The 21,997-nt window shown below is 37.1% G+C and overlaps 1 protein-coding gene across 1 annotated transcript in view; it reads right to left on the bottom strand.

Moving 5' to 3' along the window:
• BMP2K (BMP2 inducible kinase) overlaps positions 1-21,997 on the bottom strand; it is a 142,762-nt gene that overhangs the window by 81,402 nt on the left and 39,363 nt on the right. Inside the window, exons 2-3 of the mRNA XM_011941794.1 lie at positions 8,301-8,419; positions 564-669 (exon numbers count right to left, since the gene is read on the bottom strand). Of these exons, the coding sequence (XP_011797184.1) occupies positions 564-669; positions 8,301-8,419 (225 nt within the window). The remainder of the gene's footprint in view (positions 1-563; positions 670-8,300; positions 8,420-21,997) is intronic.

Below are 21,997 nucleotides of genomic sequence, written 5' to 3'. Positions count from 1 at the left end.
CAGGAATTTTTTTCTGATGATGATGATGATTAAGGTATGCTACACAAGTATTTATTTTAAAATATCACATTAGGCCCAAATAAAATGTGATCTTCTATATTCTAATGTTTACAAACACCACCAAGAGACTACAAAAAACAGGTTTATAAAGTCTATAGATCAAAATGCAACCTCTAAATTTGTTAAATTTAATGTTTACAGTAACATAGTACAGCGCTGGAAAAATCTTACAACATTAATATTGACACATTATGTTCTTCTTGGTTGGATTACAAAAGAACTCTATGTAGAGCAAGAACTGTAACTCTGTACCTGCTTAAATTTCCTATTTTAAACTCAATATCACTTTTCTCATTCTGCATTTACATGCTCATATCATAATTGCAGCAACTATGACTAGGTTTTAAATTATGTTTTAACAATATTCCTAATATGATAATGAAAAGTAAGATTACAATAAGTGACTAGAATAAGTTAGCAGCTGCCCTGGAAACAACGAAGGTATCTAGTAACCCATTTAAGGATAAATTTTTTATTATAATACAAATGGAAAAAATACTTACCTCGACAATATTCCATTAAGATAAGGACTTCCCATACATTATCACTAATTGAATTAACAGCACAGTCCAAATAGCCCACAATATTTTTGTGACCAGATAGCTCTTTCTGGAAAGAAAAAAAAATAAAAACTGGAAAATGCACATTTTAGAGGTATAGAATTAGCAATGGTTTGAAGCCTAAACTAATGTAAAGAATTTCAAAAGGCAAGAATTAAACATGAGTATAAAATCTAACATATGTCAACCAAGGAAAGGCTTCTATGGTTTCAATAAAGTTTACCTGCATGTGACTGTAATTTTCTAACAGACAAATACGAAAATTATTTTTAAATTCAACTATGAAAATGGTTCATTCAAAAGTAATAGTTCCCAAAAGTGTACAAAGAACTTGAGAATAAAATATTAGAACTTTTAATATTTGATTCTATCTAAAAAATAAAAGAACTAAGCTCCAATATTTATTAACAATTACATTCTCATTTGTTGTGCCTGCAACATATTGCAATTTATGTGTAGCTATTACATGAATTTATAGATACATGCACTTTTAACTAAATAACCTATAAAAATGAACAAGTGGCTAAAAAGATTTCTAAAAAGAAACCATAAAGATAATGCTAATACATATATACGGAAATGGCCGGGCGCGGTGGCTCAAGCCTGTAATCCCAGCACTTTGGGAGGCCGAGACGGGCGGATCATGAGGTCAGGAGATCGAGACCATCCTGGCTAACACAGTGAAACCCCGTCTCTACTAAAAAATACAAAAAACTAGCCGGGCGTGGTGGCGGGCGCCTGTAGTCCCAGCTACTCAGGAGGCTGAGGCAGGAGAATGGCGTGAACCTGGGAGGCGGAGCTTGCAGTGAGCTGAGATCCGGCCACTGCACTCCAGCCTGGGCGACAGAGCAAGACTCCGTCTCAAAAAAAAAACAAATATACGGAAATAAGAAAATGAAAAATCTGAAACTTTTGCATCTTTAACAAGATAGTCATCAGTATACAATGAGGTTAAGAATAATAATCTACTCTGCTCTCCTGAGAAATTTAAAAACAACTATTAAAAATATTATTCAAAATAAATTTACATCAACTATCATTAGCAACAAACCTAGTTTTAACTATGCAATGTAATTTGAAGTAAGGGCTAAGGGCTACTGAACATGGGAATTATTTATAAGGAAGTATATATAATGGGAATGAATCATCAAAAAAGTTGACAGACCACCATTCTAAAGAACTAATCTCCCTAAAAAAATGTTCAAAAGCATAAGATTTGAGTGTGCTGCTCCTCATATATCTCTCAAAATCATACAAATTCTATTGAAAGGAAGAGAGTAGTCTTGTACAATAGTACAAGACTATAGTATCTCGGCTGGAGTTAGAGAACTTAGTCTAAGCTTCTCCATTATCTTGAGGTAAATCTTTTTACCCTTCTAGCTAATAGCCTTACTTTTAAAAAAGTAAATGCCAAAGCCTAATCATCTCTAATCTAGCTAAGGAATAGAGAAAATAAAAGCAGAATTCAAAAAAGTCAGATTGTGCAAATGCACTTATTTGCTAACAAAAGGGATTGTAATATGTGTTAGTAAAGATGTTGATACAAAATAAGAAATCCCCCTCTTAGCAGGTGGATAAGTAGGACTGACATTAATAACAAGTGTTGGCAAGAACGTGGAAAAACACTTTCCTTAGAACATAAAATGGTTCAGCTGCCATGGAAAATAGTCAACATAAACTACATATGACCCAGTAATTCCACTCCTAGGTACATACGCAAAACAACTGAAACAACCAGGCACTCAAGCAAATAGATGTATGCATATATTCATGGCAGTATTAATTATAATACCCAAAAGACAGAAACAGCCCAAATGCTCATCAAATAATTTTTTTAAACTGCATCAACAGATGAATGATAAATTGTGTTACAGACATATAACGGGGTATTATTCAGCCATAAAAAATAAAAATACTATAATTCTGTGAACTTCACCTCAACAATCTTCAAATATACATATGCACCTGTGTGTGTGTTTGTGTGTAAGCACTCAAAAAACCATGGAGAAAAAGAAAAGAGGATGAAGAGGAGGGGAGAAATGAGAGGACAAGGAATAAGAATAAGAACAAGAAACCATCCAGAGCACTGAGCATATGCAATTCTAGAAAAGAAGGAAATTTTTATTCTATTTTTTTTTTTTTTTTACTACTTAGGCTAGTTAAGTTAGAGTCACTGAAGTTTTTAATGTCCTATTAAAATATTTTTCACTTTTCCTAATATTTAAAAAGAAGTTTTCCCTTGTTGAAAGATGTCTTGCTATTAGAGTTCACAGAAAAACAATCAACGTTAGAGCATGATATTAAAAGCAAAAAAGAAAACTAACTGCTGTTTGTGAATGAAAACACATACAGTGAATGCACAGGAATAGTAAACACAGAATTCAGACAGCAGGATTTTTTTGGATAAGGAGAATAGCAAAGGTGTACCTCATTTTATTGTGCTACATTTTTTAAAGTGGTACTTTGCTTTATATGCTCTGCAGATACTGCATATTATACAAATTAAAGGTTTGTGGCAATCCTGCATAGAGCAAGTTTATAGGCACCATTTTCCCAATAGCATGTGCTCAGTTTGTGTCTCTGTCATATTTTGGTAATCCTCACACTATTTCAAACTTTGCCATTATTGTAACAACAGTTATGATAATCTGTGATCAGTGATGGTTGATATTATTCTAATTGTTTCATGGCAATACAAACTGTGTCCATATAACACAGTGAACTTAATCAATAAATGTTATATGTGTTCTACTGTTCCACCGGCTAGCCATTCCTCAGGCTCCCTCTCCTTGGGGTTTCCTACGTCATAAAATACAACAATACTAAAGTCCCACAACTCTTGTTTTAATCAAAAGCTAGAAATAGTTAAGCTTAGTGAGAAAGGCACATGGAAAGCCAAAGAAGGGCAACATTTAAGCTTTTTATTACACCAGTCAGCCAAATTTTGAATGCAAAGGAAAAATTCTTGAAGGAAGTTAAAAGTGCTACTCCCATGGACACACAAATGGTAAAAAAGCAAAACAGCCTTATTGCTGACATGGAGAAAGTTTCAATGGTCTAGACAGAAGATCAAACCAACCGCTACATTCCCTAAAGCCAAAGCTTTAACCTAGAGCAATGCCCCAACTGCCTTCAACTCTATCAAGGCTGAAGAAGTAAGGAAAGCTGCAGAAGAAGAGTTTGAAGCTAGCAGAGGTTCGTTCATGAGGTTTAAGGAAAGAAGCCATTTCCAGCACATATTAAGTACAAAGTAAAGCAGGAAATGCAACAAGTTATTCAGAAGATTTAACTAAGATAATTGATGAAGGAGGCTACACTAAACAATAGATTTTCAATGTAGACAAAACAGCCTTCTATCGGAAGAAGATGCCATCTAGGATTTTTAGAACTAAAGAGAAGAAATCAATGCCTGGCTTGAAAGTTTCAAAGGACAGACTAACTCTCTTGTTAAGGGCAAATGCAACTGGTGACTTTAAGTTGAAACCAATGCTTACTTGCCATTCCAAAACTGCTAGGCCCTAAAGAACTATGGTAAACCTACTCTGTTCTCTATAAATAAAACAACAAAGCCTGAATGATATCACGTCTGTTTCCAGCATGGTTTACTGAATATTTTAAGCCCACTGTTGAAATCTACTGCTCAGAAAAAAAGATTCCTTTTAAAATATTACTGCTCACTGACAATGCACCTAGTCACCCATGAGCTCTGACGGAAATGTACAAAAAAATTAATACTGATGGCTGGGCGCAGTGGCTCTTGCCTATAATCCTAGCACTCTGGGAGTCCAAGTGGGACAGATAACTTAAACTCAGGAGTTCACGATCAGCCTGAGCAACATGGTGAAACCCCATCTCTACTAAAAATACAAAAAAATTAGCCAGGTGTGGTGGCACCTGCCTATGGCCCCAGCTCCTCAGGAGGCTGGGGCATTAGAATCACTTGAACCCAGGAAGCTAAGGTTGCAGTGAGCCAAGATCACATGACCACACTGCAGCCCTGGACAACAAAGCAAGACTTCATCTCAAAAAAAAAGAAAGAAAGAAATTAATATTGTTTTCATGCCTGCTAACACAACATCCATTCTGCAGCCCATGAGTCAAGGAGTAATTTTAACTTTCAAGTCTTATTATTAAAAAATATATTTCTTTAAGACTATAGCTGCCATAAATAATGACTTATCTGATGGATCTGGGCAAAGTATATTAAAAATCTTCTGGAAAGGATTCACCATTCTAGATGCCATTACAAACATTCATGATTCATAGGAGGAAGTCAAAATATCAACATTAACAAGAGTTTGGAAGAGGCTGATTCCAATCCTCACGAATGATGCTGAGTAATTCATGACTTTAGTGAAGGAAGTAAGTGCAGACATGGTAGAAATGCAAAAAAAAAAAAAAAAAAAAAACCTAGAATTAAGTGGAGCCTGAAGATCTGACTGACTGAATTGCTGTGAAATGAGGAGCTGCTTCTTATGAATGAGCAAAGACAGTGGTCTCTTGAGATGGAATCTACTTCCTGGTGAAGATACTGAGAACACTGCTGAAATAACAAAGGATTTAAGAATATTACACAAACATGGTTAACAAAGCAGTGGCAAGATTTGACAGGATTGCCTCCAATTCTGAAAGAAGTCCTACTGTGAATAAAGTGCTATCAACCAGTATTGCATGCTACAGAAAAAGCTTTCATGAAAGGAAAAGTCAACTGATGTGGCAATCTTCACTGTTGTTTAAAATCCACTTACACCCAGTGTTCCATTATTGGAACACTAAGCATGTGGGAGTTATTTATATCCTATTGCTCAAGGTCATCGCCAAGGTCTGATTTTTCACTCATGCAAAAATTCAAAAAATTGCAACCTCCAGCATAAATAGGTTAAGAAATTTCCACAGCTACCCCGCCCCTTCCTTCAGCAGCCACTACCCTGATCAGTCAGCAGCCTTCAACATCAAAGCAAGACCCTCTACCAGCAAAAAGAAAGCACTTTGCTGAAGGCTCCAGTGATCATCAGTTGTTTTTTAACAACATTTTTAAATTAAGGTATATACAATTTTTTAAGGCATAATGCTATTGTACATTTTATAGACTACAGTGTAGTGTTGTGGTGTTATGATACTATATTGGTTTTTGTCCACAGTTCCTGGTTCATAACTCCCAAAGCCCTAGTCACAGTCTTTTGTCATAATGTTGGGTGTCTTAGGCCCCAGGAAGTAGAAACTTTCTCCTGCCCTCCTTTCACCTGCCCCAAGGCAGGACTCTAATCGTTCCCCATCTTTCTGATTGTGGGTCTTAAAAACCTCCCCAGAGAGAGTCCTGCACTATACCCTAGGGGAAGGAATGCTGACATCATGAAGCTTCCATAAAAACTCAAGAGGACTGGGTTCAGGGAGCTTCCAGATAGCTGAATATATGAGGGTTCCTGGAGGGAGGTGTGCCCAGGGAGGCAAAGAAGCTCTGTACCCCTTCCTCCATACCTCATACTCTATGCATCACTTCATTTGTACCCTTTGCAATATCCTTTAAAATAAACCACTAATCATAAGTGTTTCCCTGAGTACTGTGAGTCACTTCAGCCAATTAATAGAACCTAAAGAGCAGGTGGTAGGAACCGCAACTTTAAGTTAGAAGGTGAAAGCTGGAAGACTCAGCAAGTCTGCTCTTCCATCTTCTCCTTCCTGCTTTATTCTAGCCATGCTGGCAGCTGATTAGATGGTGCCCACCCAGACTGAGGATGGGTCTGCTCTTGTGCTACCTGGGGAATGCAATAAGGAGATACTCTTAAGCAAGGAGCCTCTTTACCCCTAGGGCTGACTCTGGAACTGTGTGAGGTGCTGCTGGATTCTACTGCACACTTGGACAGTGCACTAGGAACAGATCTTAATTGACCAACAAGGAGTTACTTGGTTTACAGACAGCAGTTCCAAAGTGAATGGACAACATTCCATTTGGATGGCTGCTACTTTCATCAAAGAAGGTAAAAACATATCAGCAAGGTGGGCTGAACTGCATGCAGTTTTTTTTTTTTTTTACTTTTTATTTTTTAACAGTAATGGCAGAACTGAACAGTGGTGGAAGCCCCTGTGTTTGAGTTTTTTTACTGACTCACAGGCAGTGATCAGTGGCCTGGCCACACAACCTATGGAAATTTGAGGGGTGCATTAAAGTAGAACAAGTCAGTGCCCATCAGAAGAACTCCCTTCCAGATTGGGAAAGTGATTGGAATCAGCAAGCAGGTCTGTCCATGTGCTCCCTGGAGGTGGCCATCTGGGTCTATGAAATGAGCGTACATAGGGGTACCGCAGCAGTGCAGGATGAATAAAGACGTGTTCTTTTTGCAACCTCACAGGCACATAATGCCAGTAAGAACTGTTCTAAGTGTCAGCAAGACAGACAGACTACCGATGGCTATGGATGAGATTCCCTGATAGGAAGGCCCTCAACATAGCTGGCAAGTGAGACTGATGCTGGTAGCCCTCGGGGGGCTACGAATAGGTCTTGACAGGAATAGACATTGACTCTGGACTGGGCTTTGCTTATGCAATGGAAGATAAAAATGCTCAGAACGCCATTAAAAAAAACAAACAAAAACAAACAAACAAAAACCAAAACAAAAGACAGTGTATAGAATTAGAGGGCCAACTATCATTTCTTCAGACCAAGGAACACAATGTACAGTCCATAATGTGCAACAATGGGGCAGAGAAAGGTCCTCCACAGAGTAATAGTTTGATATAGAAGAACAGGGAACTGAAACACTGATCTAAAATGGGGAGATAAAAACTGTAACCATAACTTTTGTATGCACTGGGAAGCCAAAAAAAATTGTGTGACTTGCTTCCTTGCAACATTCACTTTATTGTAGTGGTCTGGAACCAAACTCACATCTCCAAGGTATGCCTATACAGGGATACAGTTGAGGAGGAACACACAGAAGGCTCCAATAGTATTTGCAGAGTTTAATTTCTTAATCCGGATGGTGAGTAAGCTTGGTGTTTACTATATAACTCTGTAAATATTTCTATCCTGAAAATACTCCACAATTAAAATGTATTTAAGAACAAAAAAGAAAGAAAGCAGAGTAGCTTTAAAGTATACAAGATGATGTGTGTAGGTTACATGCAAATACTACATTTTACATAAGGACCTTGAGCATTCTCAGATTTGAGCATCTGCAGAGTTTAGTATCTGCAGTGGGTCCTGGCACTAAATCCCCATAGAAGACCAAGGGACGACTATACTACAAATCACCAGATTATCTTCTAATTTAATGATCTTTAAAGATTATTATAAATAAGCAGCTTGCCTAATAGCTGGTTAATGTTATAGAAAACAAAACAGGCCAGGCACGGTGGCTCACGCCTGTAATCCCAACAGTTTGGGAAACCAAGGCAAGTAGATCACTTGAGGTCAGGAGTTCAAGCCCAGCCTGCCCAACATGATAAAACCCTGTCTCTACTAAAAGTACAAAAATTAGCCAGGTATGGTGATGGGCACCTGTAATCCTGGCTACTTGGGAGTCTGAGGCATGAGAATTGCTTGAACCTGGGAAGTAGAGGTTGCAGCGAGCTGAGATCACGCCACTGCACTCCAGCCTGGGTGACAGGGCAAGACTCAATCTCAAGAAAAAAAAAAAAAAACTTGCCAAATTTCTGAAAGAGAATTACTCTTTCACTTACCATAATTGTAATTTCCCTTTTACAAACATTGAGGTCTGGCATGTTATTGACATACATTCGCTTCAATGCACATCGGATTCCACCGTGAGTACGCACGAGGAAAACTGTGGAGAATCCACCTAGAAAAACAAAGCACCAATTAATTTAAAAGAAACAGAAACAAATGTCAAAATCATGTAATATAATTGTAGAGCTTAATATTGGACAAAAATAAACAATGACTGTACCCAAGACAAAAACAAGTGCAATAAGCCACTAGTAGATTAAATGCCAAAACAGTGGCTTCCTAAGTCAATCATGAAGTAGTACTTAGAGGAAAACATGCTTCTCAAATAAAGATGCTTCCTCTTAAAGTCTAAAATTTCACCTTTTGCACTAGAATACCTCTCATGTAGTATGATGAAAAATGTCACAATTATGTTACTAAAGTTTGGTATATACAAGTGATTGCCTACGTATTAGAATGTCCCTTCTTGGATAACAAAACACTGATGTTCTTTAATATAAGACATCAATGGGATCAGATAGGTGCTTCCCTCCTCCAGTTCCAGAAGATCAATCAATACTGTTCTAAGCCCATCACAGGAATCTCATTTCCCCTTATCAGTAACTGATTTAGGATTGGGTATGTAACTAGTTCTCGCTAAATGAATATGTAAAGTCAGCCCGAGTTGCAGGGAATGATTTTCCACAGATAAAAGAGACTGGTAGAGAAGGCTCTGCTATTTTGCTTTTTAATTTTGTTGCCTATGATGTTTAGACCTAAAGAAGTCATCTATGGCCATAATGGAAGAAAGAATCAGAAAGAAAAAGATCCAAAACACAGACATTTGGCTTACTGAATCAGCCAACTCTGGAACCACCTCCCTCTAGAACTCACATAGTAAATGTCTTCATTACTTAAGCCATGGTTTACACGGAAATTCTGTTTTTTGGGTTTTTTTGGTTTTTGTTTGTGAGAGGGAGTTTCACTCTTGTTGCCCAGGCTGGAGTGCAGTGGCACAATCTCGGCTCACCGCAAACCCCGCCTCCCAGGTTCAAGCGACTCTTCTGCCTCAGCCTCCCAAGCAGCTGGGATTACAGGTGCCTGCCACCACACCTGACTAATTTTTTGTATTTTTGTAGAGACAAGGCTTTGCTATGTTGGCCAGGCTGCTGGTCATGAACTCCTGATCTCAAGATCCGCCCGCCTTGGCCTCCCAAAGTGCTGGAATTACAGGTGTGAGCCACAGCACCTGGCCGGAAATTCTGTTAACTGCAGCTGAGAAAGCATCTTATCTGAAGCACTAAGTAGGTATTGTAAAGAACAATTCTGTCATATCTAAACAAAGATTTCCACATGAAGTTTTTTAAATTTATCTTGACACAGAATATGCTATTGCTTAATTATTTTTTAAAAAATGGTGTATCACTTGCATTAATTTGATAGCCTTTAAAAAGCAGCATCCTGAGCAATAAGTCACCTGCACTCAGGTCAATACAAGTTGTAAAAGGAAAAAAAACCTAATAGAAATACATAATAGGGGAAAAGAGCTCTGATAAGATTTGGCTGTGTCCCCAGCGAAATCTCACTTTGAACTGTAATAATCTCCACATGTCAAGGGCAGAGCCTGCTGGTAATAATTAAAACAAGGGGGCAGATTCCCTCAGACTGTTCTTGCGGTCGTGAATAACCCCAAGATCTAATGGTTTTATAAACAGGAGTTCCCCTGCATAAGCTCTCTTGCCTGCCACCATGTAAGATGTAACTCTGCTCCTCATTCACCTTCTGCCATGATTGTGAGGCCTCCCCAGCCACATGGAACTGTGAGTTTACTAAATCTCTTTCCTTTATAAATTAGCCAGTCTCAGGTATGTCTTTATTACCAGCATGAGAACAGACTAATACAAGCTCCTAGGAAACTCCAGAATCAGTACATACTCTTTCCAGATTCTCTACATCTTCCATGTCCAGTTATAAGAAACTATACAATTTTCCATTTTGTAGATCTGGATTTCCACATATATAGTGTTAGGGAAATCAAATCAACCACCCACAAGGTAGTTCTAGGAATAAATCAGATGATGACGATGTTTGGGAAAGGTACTTTATGTAAAATCTCTAACAATGCAGGGCACTACTTTAAAAGAAACTCACTTAGCACTAATTTCATATGTAAACATTAACAAGCCAGAAAGTAAAAGATGTAATAGAAAGGGCCACTTAAACTACCATAATTTTATTTGGTTACAAAAACTAAGGAAAATGTGGAAAGAAAGAATTTATCTAGATAAGGAGGTGGTACAAGTACAGCTGAGAGAAATCATTTAAATAGCATTTGTTTTGAGACATTTATCTATCTAGGTCTAGATTATTTCCCTAAAACAATGCTTTCCCAAACGTAGCTTTGCATCAGAATTGCCTGAGGTGGTCTGTGTATGAATTTATCTTGAACAGTTTCCAAATTCTAGCCCCAAGTCTGAATCAGTAGGTCTAAATGGTGACCCCATGTATATATTTATATAGATATACAGATATAACTATATATATATAGAGAGAAAGAGCACTAAAAATCTGCCTACTTGTTATACTATTACACTTTTGTATATGTTTTAAATTGTTTATTAGATGGAAGGATGAAAAGAATTCCCCTAAATGGTTCTGATGCACAACCAAGTTATGTAGTCACTGAACCAAGTTCCCAGAGGAACCATGGATCCTATATACCTATTCTTATCCTCCCACAGAACAATGTGATTTTATCCCTGTGAATCAGAGAAATGAGAAAAAAAAGTATCAAGTAGGTTTTCTTCACAAAAACCATTCTCAAAATGAAAGTTTTCCAATTCTACTAACCCTAATTTAGACAGATCTTATCAAATGTTAAGTTTTCTGAATACAGAAAATACGTTCAACTTCAAGAAAGGATTTCTACCTAAACAAGGTAAACAGTGATCGTTAATTGTATCTACTTTGAGAATAAAATGTAATAAATATTTATGCTTTCCCCAGTACTATCTTTTCAAGAATTTTCCGATAAGCTAATATTATTTCTGTTTGAAGAATGCACTTACGGAGAGGTAACCAGTTAGAACACTATAGTAGTCCAAGAGAGGAGTGTAATACTTGCCACCAATCTATAGCTTATCAAATTCTTAAGTATTTATTTTTCCTCACAGAACTCTTTCATGACCAACCCAATTTCACATTCATCACTCACTCAGGTACTTCTATCTAGAATTTGACTATATTATCATGTACTTCAGTTTTCCACAAATTTCTGTACATAAATCATAAGATTATTGGCAGTAACCACAGACTCTATATATATATGTACAATTTAATACTGTAAAGCACAGTTGTTATATTAATGCTAAATTGTATAATTCCAAACATGTAATTATGAGAGTATTATGGGCATTCTAAATGTTCTCAAAAGACCATAAAAGCAAAATTATGACAGATATTGATCTGATGAAATAAAATGGGAAATTGGTATCTTTTGCACTCTATAAACTATACAAATTGTATAACTAAATATAGAAGTTTCATTCATAGGCGTATTCTTTAAAGAGCAGTAATTCTCAGCCTCCTCCAGCTTTTTTCAAGGGTAGGATGTAAGATTTACACATGAAATAATTTCACAGGACACCTAATTGAAATCTTACCTCTGGTCTCCACACACACACACAAAAACGTAACCAGATTAAAATGAAAGAGTAGCTTTGTTAAGCCAATCTAAATTTGTTTCAACTAAGAAGAATCATAACGGACAATTCTCCATCTAATCCCAAGTGCCAGCCACCCAGGATATCTCTCAATTTTTATACACTGTAGTACGGTAATAATAAAATAAGGACAACACAGTTTACACTCACTTGGAAAGCACTGCTCTAGAGATGCCAGGTCTCTGTAGTAACTATATATGAACATATGGCATATACTGCTACAGACTAACTTCTCCTTCTGGTAAGCCATTATTTATTGCTTCTATTAAGCAATTATTTCTCCTTGCTTTAATTTGTCATTTCCATGCTTTAATTAAAACATTTTAATTTACTGATGCTATACATATTTGTAACTCTCCACAAATTCATTTAAAAAGATAACACAAAAGAATGAAAAGTGATAAAGCTAACGTATCTATCCTTCGTATCTTTCCCACAGTTCCTCTCAACTAGAGGTACCCAAAGGAGTAGAAATTGATCAATAACAAAATAATCCTTAAAACAGGGCTAAGTAGTTCACCGGCAAATAGGAAAACTGACTTAAGGTCAGTCAGACCTGTTGATTCGCTACCCCATTCCCCACAGACAGGCCAACACTCGCCCCTACGCAGTATTAATTAAACTAGCAGTATATATGAGACATCAGGAAACATTTGGGGGCATGGGAATAGAAGAAAGGTGAGTGTAGTCCTGAATAAAAAAAAAAAAAAAAAAGAATTAAGTAAATGCCTACTGAAAAGAGAACCCCCCCCCCACACCTGAACTCAAGACCACTGTTCAGCTACAAGAACACTGGCAGCGAGACATACTCACAAACAGAAATTGGAGAAAAAAAATTTTTTTCTGGGAAACAGGAAAAAACATACAGATAATGAAATGTGGGAGTCATAGAATTTAAAAGTGGCTTTCTGCATCGTCACCCTAAAGTGAAGCCCCAAGTCACGAAACTTGTCCCATTTACACAAATCGTTTCCATCATCATCACTTTAGAACTTCACTCTTAAAGATGATCAGACGTTCAAAGAAACCCTTTAACATGACAAGAGATTAAAAAAAGCAAACAGAAAAAAAGAACTTTGAAGAGGTGCTGGGAGCTAAAGAAATCATCCAAAGAATCTATAAATATTCTTAAGAGTAGAAGAAAGACATTGCAGTCATGAAATAAGAGCAGAGTTCTGTAAAAGGGATATTTGGAGAATGAGAAATTACTTTTACAAAATAGAATAAAGAAATCAAAAGTTAAAGCTTCAACAGAGGAGCTAGAAGATAAAATTAAGGAAATATTCCACAATTTTTTCAAAGGATAAAAGACTGGAATATTAAAAAACCAGTTCAGGCTGGGCATGGTGGCTCACGCCTGTAATCCCAGCACTTTGGGAGGCCAAGGTGGAAGGATCACCTGAGGTCAGGAATTCGAGACCAGTTTCACCAACACGGTGAAACCCCATCTCTACTAAAAATACAAAAATTAACTAGGTGTGGTGGCACATGTCTGTAAACCCACTACTTGGGAGGCTGAGGCAAAAGAACTGCTTGAACCCAGGAGGCAGAGGTTGCAGTGAGCCATGATCGGGCCATTGCACTCCAGCCTGGGCAACGAGAGTGAAACTCCGTCTCAGAAAAAAAAAGTCCAGTAGATCTAGTATCTAAGCAACAGACACTTCAGAAAAAGAAAAGAGAAAATGAGGGGGGAAAATGTATCAAAGATATAATACACACACACACATCAAACTTGAAGTTCATCGGTTTCCACATGAAAAGGGCTCACCAAGCAAATACCCAGCACACAGAACAAAAAGATCCACATCAAGGCTCATCGTCATGAAATTTTGGAAGGCTCAAGATAAAAAGAAAATCCTAAAAGTTACCAGAAGAAAAAGATTGCATATTTCCCTTAGAATGGTTTCAGCCCTATATCCATACCCAGTCATCTCACAAAGCAATGGATGAATGTGTAAGCACAAGTAAGCTAATACTATTATTAAGTGGGCATATGATATACTGACGGCATTTTACCAAATACTTCCTTGCTAAATTTCTAAATTTCAGTTAGACTAAAATTAGCCTAAAAACTTTTAAAGTTGCTTCAAGATTTCTCCATTTTCACAGTCATTATAGTAAGTTAACCAACATAAGGTAATTGTACAATAATATTAATAATGCCAGTAAGCCTATAAACTCAGATGCCTGTAAGGCCAGGCGTGTAATGTAAACAAGTAAACTGGGACAGTGCCCTGAGACAATGGAGGGTAGGGGGGCTGTGATGAACTGCATTAGCACATGCCCTGTGTAAAGGCTACAGCAACTAATGCCATTTGGTTGATGTCATGTAAGAATGAGGGCCTACTGTTTCTCTATTTTTATTAGATGACAAAAAAAAGACCTAGATATTACATACTGGGCAAGACTGAGTATTGTAAAATCATTTCAAAGAAGTGACCAACAAGAAATGAAAGGATTTTGTCCCTTACATTAACAGTGAATATTATGGGGGTTGGAGGTTTTGAAGCAATAAGCACTTCTATGTATAATGCCTGGTAAGTGAGTAGGCACACAATACTATTTATTGAATGGATGAATCAATGAAAGATGGAAAAAAATGTTCCGCTAAATTTCTTCTTGGAATCCAGCATATCAAGGGGAAGGGGGAAGCAAGGCTTTTGGAGTCAGACATAAAAGTAAATACTAACTCCACCATTACTAATTCTGTGACCAAAAGCAAATTAATTTCTGAGCTCCAGTTTCCTTATCCATTCAGCAGAGATAATAAGGTCTCCTCACGGGACTATTCTAAAGAATAAATGAGATTCTATATGCAAAGCACTAGTACAGTTCATTTCATAAACAGCAGCTTTTGTAACTACTACTAATACTATCAGTAGTATTAGGCTGCTGCTATTACTACTTGGCCAGGCATGGTGGCTCACACCTGTAATCCTAGCACTTTGGGAGGCCAAGGAGGGTGGATCGCCTGAGCTCAAGAGTTCCAGACCAGCCTGGGCAACATGGTAAAACCTTGTCTCTACTAAAACTACAAAAAAATGAGCAGTCATGGTGGCATGCACTTGTAATACCAGCAACTCGGGGTGGCTGAGGCACAAGAATCGCTTGATCCTAGGAGACAGAGGTTGCCGTGAGCTGACATCACACCACTGCACTCCAGCCTGTGTGACAGAGCAAGACTCTGTCTCAGAAAGAAAGAAAAAGAAAAAAAAAAAACACTGCTTCATCTTATGAAGGTTAGAGTTAAACTACACATTCTAAAAAAGAAGACTGGAAACTAATACATTGCTTGACAAACAAGCTAATATAAAGACAGTAAAATTCAAGGAGACTATACTTACCTGCTTCACCATGCCCAAGTCATACGTGCATAAAAGTATAAACAGAAGTACAAAATAAGTTATTCAAACCTCAAATCAGCTTATAAAATACTTTTTTAAAGAACTGGAAATGTGAGGTGTTAAATGAAGGCTAAGATCATCTCTTTTTTCCAACACCATTTGAGAAATGCAAATCAAAACCACAATGAGATACCATCTCATGCCAGTTAGAAAGTCAGGAAACAACAGATGCTGGAGAGGATGTGGAGAAATAGGAACGCGTTTACACTGTTGGTGGGAGTGTAAATTAGTTCAACCATTGTGGAAGACAGTGTGGCAATTCCTCTGGATCTAGAACTATAAATACCATTTGATCCAGCAATCCTGAAGGATTATATGTATTATAATGAGTATATAACCTCAGCAAACCACCATGGCATGTGTATAAATATGTAACAAATCTGCACGTTATGCACATGTACCCCAGAGCTTAAATTCAAAAAAAAAAAAAAATTCACCTCTTTTTTTAAACACCATAATTCACCTCTATGTTTTGGCTTCATGTGCCTAATGGAATAGCAATTCAATATAGCCACTCAAAATAAGATCTAAATGAATGCCTCCCCCATCCATTTTAGGGAGGAAAAGCCCTAAAATTGTATTATGTTTATTAAAAGCATCACTCTGACTCTATTACCATAATATGAGAAAAAATATATGTCTTTGTTCCTAGTTTCTGGTACAGAACTTCAGAACCACTTAGAATTCCCTAGTAGACATTTCTTTGTTATGCTAAGAGGTTAAGTCATCATGGGGCCCTACATAGCTTCAGAATGGGGCTGATCATCAGAAAACCAACTAGAGGTTAGAAAGATTAGATTAGAGGGTTGGAACTTTCAGCCTCTCCCTTCCCTTTCCCCCCGCCCCCTACCTCTCTGGATAGGAGAGAGACTAGAGATTGAGTTCAATCATACGGCCAATGATTTAATCAATCGTGCTTATTTTGTGAGACCTCAATAAAAACTCTGAATATGAGGTTCAGAGTTTCCTGGTTGGTGAACATACTGCTGTACTGGCAGAGTGGTGTACCTGGCATGAGGATAAAAACTTCTGCACTCAGCACCCTTCCAGACCTTGTGCTACGTACGTACCTGTTTTCGTTCATTCGTGTCCCTTCTAATAGAAGAGTAATTGTAAGCATAGCACTTTCCTCAGTTCTGCGGGTCACTGTAGCAAATTATCAAACCCAAAGGGAACCCCCAAATTTGTAGTCAAGTTTATCAGAAGTACAGATGACCCCCAAGACTTAGAGCTGGTGTTTGAAGGGGGGTAGTCTTGTTGGACTATGTCCCTTAACCTGTGGAGTCTGTGCTAACTTTGAACAGTTAAGTGTTAGAATTGAATGGAATTGTTGGATACTCAGTTGTGTCAGAGAATTGTTTTTGGAACACAGCTATCTACTCAGGAATAAGTTATGTGTGTATTATATCTTCTGCTTAGGAAGATGAGAAGTATGCATTCAACTACCAATTAAGAAGCTTTAAATCTATCCATTATTCAAAACTGATTGTCAAGAAGCCAAACGGTCCTCAAAATCAGTACCAAATATTTCAGAGACATGTAATACTGAATTAATGAGTACTTGATAAATTTTTAAATATTTGTGTGTCCATACAATTAGACTTCCTTTCAGGTTGTACCGCATTTCTTGAAAACACAAATTCCTGTCCAGACCACATAGCTGACTATCAATATGTCTCTTCTGCTATGTGTTAAGCAACTTGAGAAGGGCTTCATACAATAGTAAATACACAATGAATAATCAATGTTCGTGGAGGATGGAAACTTTTAAAAAAGCATTAACGACTAAAGTGACATGATGTGTACAGATTGCTTTCACGTAGTTGAGCACCAACAACAAACATGTTTTACAGTTGTTTCTTTGAAACTGGAATTAACCTCCTCTGATTTCCCATAAGAAAAAGGAGTTTTTTAAATGCTTTATTTTAATTAACATAAACTAATTTCTTTGACATGACAAGTAAAAGTGATCGATTCATTACAAGAAATTAATTTAGTCCAGCATAATTTGCACTTAGTGAACATCTCTCAGGTCTTAAACAGTACTTTATTTGCAAAGAACTGAAAATCGACCTTGGAAGAAGTCAAATAAAAGTAGATACTATTAAATGCTTTTTGTAACTGTAGTTTTCCATGCATTTGCTTGCCCAATTAGTCATTCCCAAAAATGACAAGACACTGTTAGTGAAATTGGGAGAAAGAGTATCAAAGTGTGTAGAAAAACATGAGTAAAATATTTAAAAATTGATTCCCCAAGGATCATCAATGTATGCTAAAATCATAGATGAAAGGTTAATAAACAGGATATTCATATAGTACCCAAGTATGAAAGGAAAAAAATCACTTTCCAAGGGAGAGATCTGGTAGTCACTAACACTGGGACAAACTGACATTATGTTTCTTAACATGTGATGCAGTATAAAGTACACAGCATCGCCTATGAAGTACCCTTGCCAAAAAACCTTTAGCCTGAAAAAACCTTGAGGTTTAACTTCACATTACCAAAAACATACAGGAGCCAGAATGAGGAAAATGATTACAGAAAGAAGAAATCAGACAAAGCCAGATGTGGAACACTATACAAGATAACTAGACAAAGAGTCAATGTGACCCATTTTTTAGAGCGAGTGAGGGTTATTCTATGCAATACATAATCCTTGACTGAATTCCAGTTTCAAAGAAACAACTGTAAAACATGTTTGTTGTTGGTGCTCAACTACGTGAAAGCAATCTGTACACATCATGTCACTTTAGTCGTTAATGCTTTTTTAAAAGTTTCCATCCTCCATGAACTTCTTGTAATTTACTCATTAATACTTAATGAATACTTAAACACATATACATCCTAACAGTCCATATATTATTCTATATAACTACAGTACTCTCTGTCCTACCTAAGAAAATAATTATTATCTTGTACAGTCCCTATTCAAAATTACCCACATGTTGTAAAAATGTATAAAGGAAATGTAGTAAAATGTTATTAGTAATTGAATGTAGATGATGGGCATATTATTCACTGTACCACTCTTTCAACTTCCGTATATTTTTTTTTCACAATAAAGTTGGAAGAAAAAGAACAAGAAACAAAGTATGTTTTTCCCAGGCGATTTCTCTCTTGCCAAGCAACAACTTCACCATCACCACTGAGAATTATCTGCTGATTATTCAGACTTGAAACATCCCCAAAGTTACCAGAAGTCTCTTGCCACAGAAAATGTTTATGGTATCCTAGGGACCTACATCCCTAGGATATAGTTCCTATATCTTAGGTCCAACATCCCAACACAGGCAGGCACTGTTTGTTTATTAAAGATTGGGCTGTTAGTGATATTCACTCCTATCAAGTTTGTTTTCCTAGGGACTTGAAGAAGAAAGATAGATGAAGGGATAAAATTACACATGGTCTTTCTGCGCTGTATTAATCATCAAACATCATGCAAATTAGTAAAACAGAGGAAATACCAAACTGTCCCACAACTTCTGGTTTCAACCATTGCCAAAGAAAACAATGTCATTTGAAAACAATCTTCAAGATTAAGTGGAACAAGCACTTATTTGCCTGTGGGGTCTGAGCCAAAGGAAATTTCCTCCTACCCAGTGACCACTAGCCTGTGATACATCAGAGCATTGTTACTTTAGATTAAGGCAAGGACTCCAGGAGTTTCTTTAAAAAGTGGAAATACTACTAAAAAGTAATTAGTAACTTAAATTCTCACCAACTTAGTACATCAGTAAGTGCTATCTCTCACAAGGCAACGAAGGAATGAGTTGGTACATCTGACTGGGCCAAGAACAGGAAGAGAAGAAGAAACAAAAAATATACTGTCTTATTTTATTCTCAACACATGTGAGGCATTTATCTTGTTATCCCCATTTTACAGATGAAGAATAAACCAAACAGTGAAAATGAAGGAAAAGAGCTAGCCAACACAAACCAGATACGATGGAGACAGAAGGACTTTTGGTTTTTTCCCATACAAATCTCACAGTTTAATGATTTTTACAGTCTACAACTACCCTTGTTAGAGTTAGGCCAGAAGAAAATCTAGGTACATAATTACAAATGGGAAGATGTGGGAATAACAGAATTTAGGAGGAACAAAAAGAAAATGAAGTAATCAAGAGAGAGCAATAGAGTCTCTAAAATTTTATTCTAAATAGAACCTTACTTAACAGGCAGCACTCCCTATATAAAAAAGGCCTGCAGGCCGAAAACCATGTTTGCTTTGGACTACTCAGTGCCTTAAAAAAGACTGCACTATATCAGATGACAATCTAGATTTTTCAGCTTTTCTTGAAAAACTTAGAAATAGAGAAACAGTAGGCCCTCATTCTTACATGACATCAACCAAATGGCATTAGTTGCTGTAGCCTTTACACAGGGCATGTGCTCATGCAGTTCATCACAGCCCCCTCTACCCTCCATTGTCTCAGGGCACTGTCCCAGTTTACTTGTTTACATTACACGCCTGGCCTTTACAGGCATCTGAGTTTACAGGCCCTACAACAAGAACTTCTAATAATTTACACACAATAGTATTTAGGCTTGAAATACTTATTCAATGTCTCTCTTGTCCACTAGGACGTAAATTCTGTAAGGGGAGAGACTGCGTACCCCTTGTTTATCACAGTATCAACGATGCTTACCGCTTTGTCAGATACTGAAATATCTGTTGAGTGAATAACTTAAAATCAGTGAACTACTTCTCCTGGGAAGTTGTTCTAATTGACAAGCTATAATTGCTACATTGATCATCTATGAAAAAAAAGCAATTAATTTCTGATTATTTTCCCTTGACATTTACTACATTTCTAATATACTATTCAAATTCTGAAAACAGAATTTAATTTCTTTACCACATAAATCATATTTAGTCTAATTATTACATGACAAACTATAATATTAAAATCCTTTTGAGTCCATCCTTTAAAAAGTATTTCAAATTTGACAATTAATTCTTCATATTACTTCACATTAGGCTATTATCTCTTATCCTCCTGAAAAGAAATTACCTCTTTATACATAAAAAGATGTAAATCAAAATATTTTATGGGCTTTCATGTACCAGGCTTCATGCTATATCTTCACATAATTACCTCATTTAATTCTTTTTTTTTTTTTTTTTTTTCTTTTTTGAGGCAGAGTATCGCTCTGTCGCCCGGACTGGAGTACAGTGGCCGGATCTCAGCTCACTGCAAGCTCCGCCTCCTGGGTTTACGCCATTCTCCTGCCTCAGCCTCCCGAGTAGCTGGGACTACAGGCGCCCGCCACCTCGCCCCGCTAGTTTTTTGTATTTTTAGTAGAGACGGGGTTTCACCGTGTTAGCCAGGATGGTCTCGATCTCCTGACCTCATGATCCACCCGTCTCGGCCTCCCAAAGTGCTGGGATTACAGGCTTGAGCCACCACGCCCGGCCCTCATTTAATTCTTAACACATATTTTTGGTATTAACTTTATTCCTCTACTTTTTAAAAACAGAAATGATAATAAGCTCTGAGGATTTTAGCAAGTTCTTCGAGATCATGACTATCAATAGCAGAGCCAGAATTAAACTACCAATTTCACACCAAAGTATATAGTTTCGACTAACCATAGTGGTCTAAAAATGAAACAATATGAGGCCTAAAGACACAGTAACAGGAGAAAAGGAATGACCTTTATCTTCAGGAAATGCATTCTTTCTTATCATTACCCTGAGAATTGGAGTCCTCATTTAATTTCATTTATTGCTCTTAAAGTTGGAGTGTTCATCCTATTTCCCAAATTGGGGACAAAAACATTGAAAAATTAGTTAAGCTCCTTTATCAATCAGCCAAATGAAAGAATCTTAGAATTAAGCCACTATGAAATTAAAGTGCCAGTCTCTAGATGTGAATATAATAATATCAAATGTAGTAAAGGCATCAAGGGCAGCAAACTATATTTTTTTAAAAAAGTTATAAAAGGGAAAACATCTGTAATATATCATTTTTTTGCCCTTGACAAGTGTAATAGTCTATTCTCACACTGCTAATAAAGACATACCCAAGGCTGGGTAATTGATAAAGGAAAGGTTTAATTGACTCACAGTTCATCACGGCTGGAGAGGCCTCAGGAAACTTAACAATCATGGCAGAAGGGGAAGCAAGCCCGTCCTTCTTCACATGGTAACAGCAAGAAGTGCTAAGCAAAAGGGGGAAAAGCCCCTTATAAACCATCAGATCTTCTGAGAACTCACTCACTGTCATGAGAACAGCATGGAGGAACCTGCCCCCCATGAATAAATTACTTCCCAACGGGTCCCTCCCATGACATCTGGGGATTATAGGCACTACAATTCAAGATGGGATTTGGTATGGACACAGTCAAACCATATCAACAGGCTAATGTTTTAAAAAGAACACAAATATATGAAATGATTAAAGAATCCATTACGGAAGATAGAACCTGAAAGCTGGATAATAATAGGACAGTAAGGGAGGAAGAGCTCAAGCACAGGGCAGAGAATAGCATTTGCAATGGCATGAGCATGAGAAAAAGAAAATACCATATTTGAGAAGTGTCTTTTCATATCCTTTGCCCATTTTTTGATGGGGTTGTTT

Source organism: Colobus angolensis, unplaced genomic scaffold, assembly GCF_000951035.1.
Source record: "Colobus angolensis palliatus isolate OR3802 unplaced genomic scaffold, Cang.pa_1.0 Scaffold200, whole genome shotgun sequence".
In the NCBI taxonomy this organism is placed as follows: domain Eukaryota; kingdom Metazoa; phylum Chordata; class Mammalia; order Primates; family Cercopithecidae; genus Colobus; species Colobus angolensis.
Note: the sequence above shows the minus strand (reverse complement) of the source record. Positions and strands in the feature narration are given on the sequence as shown.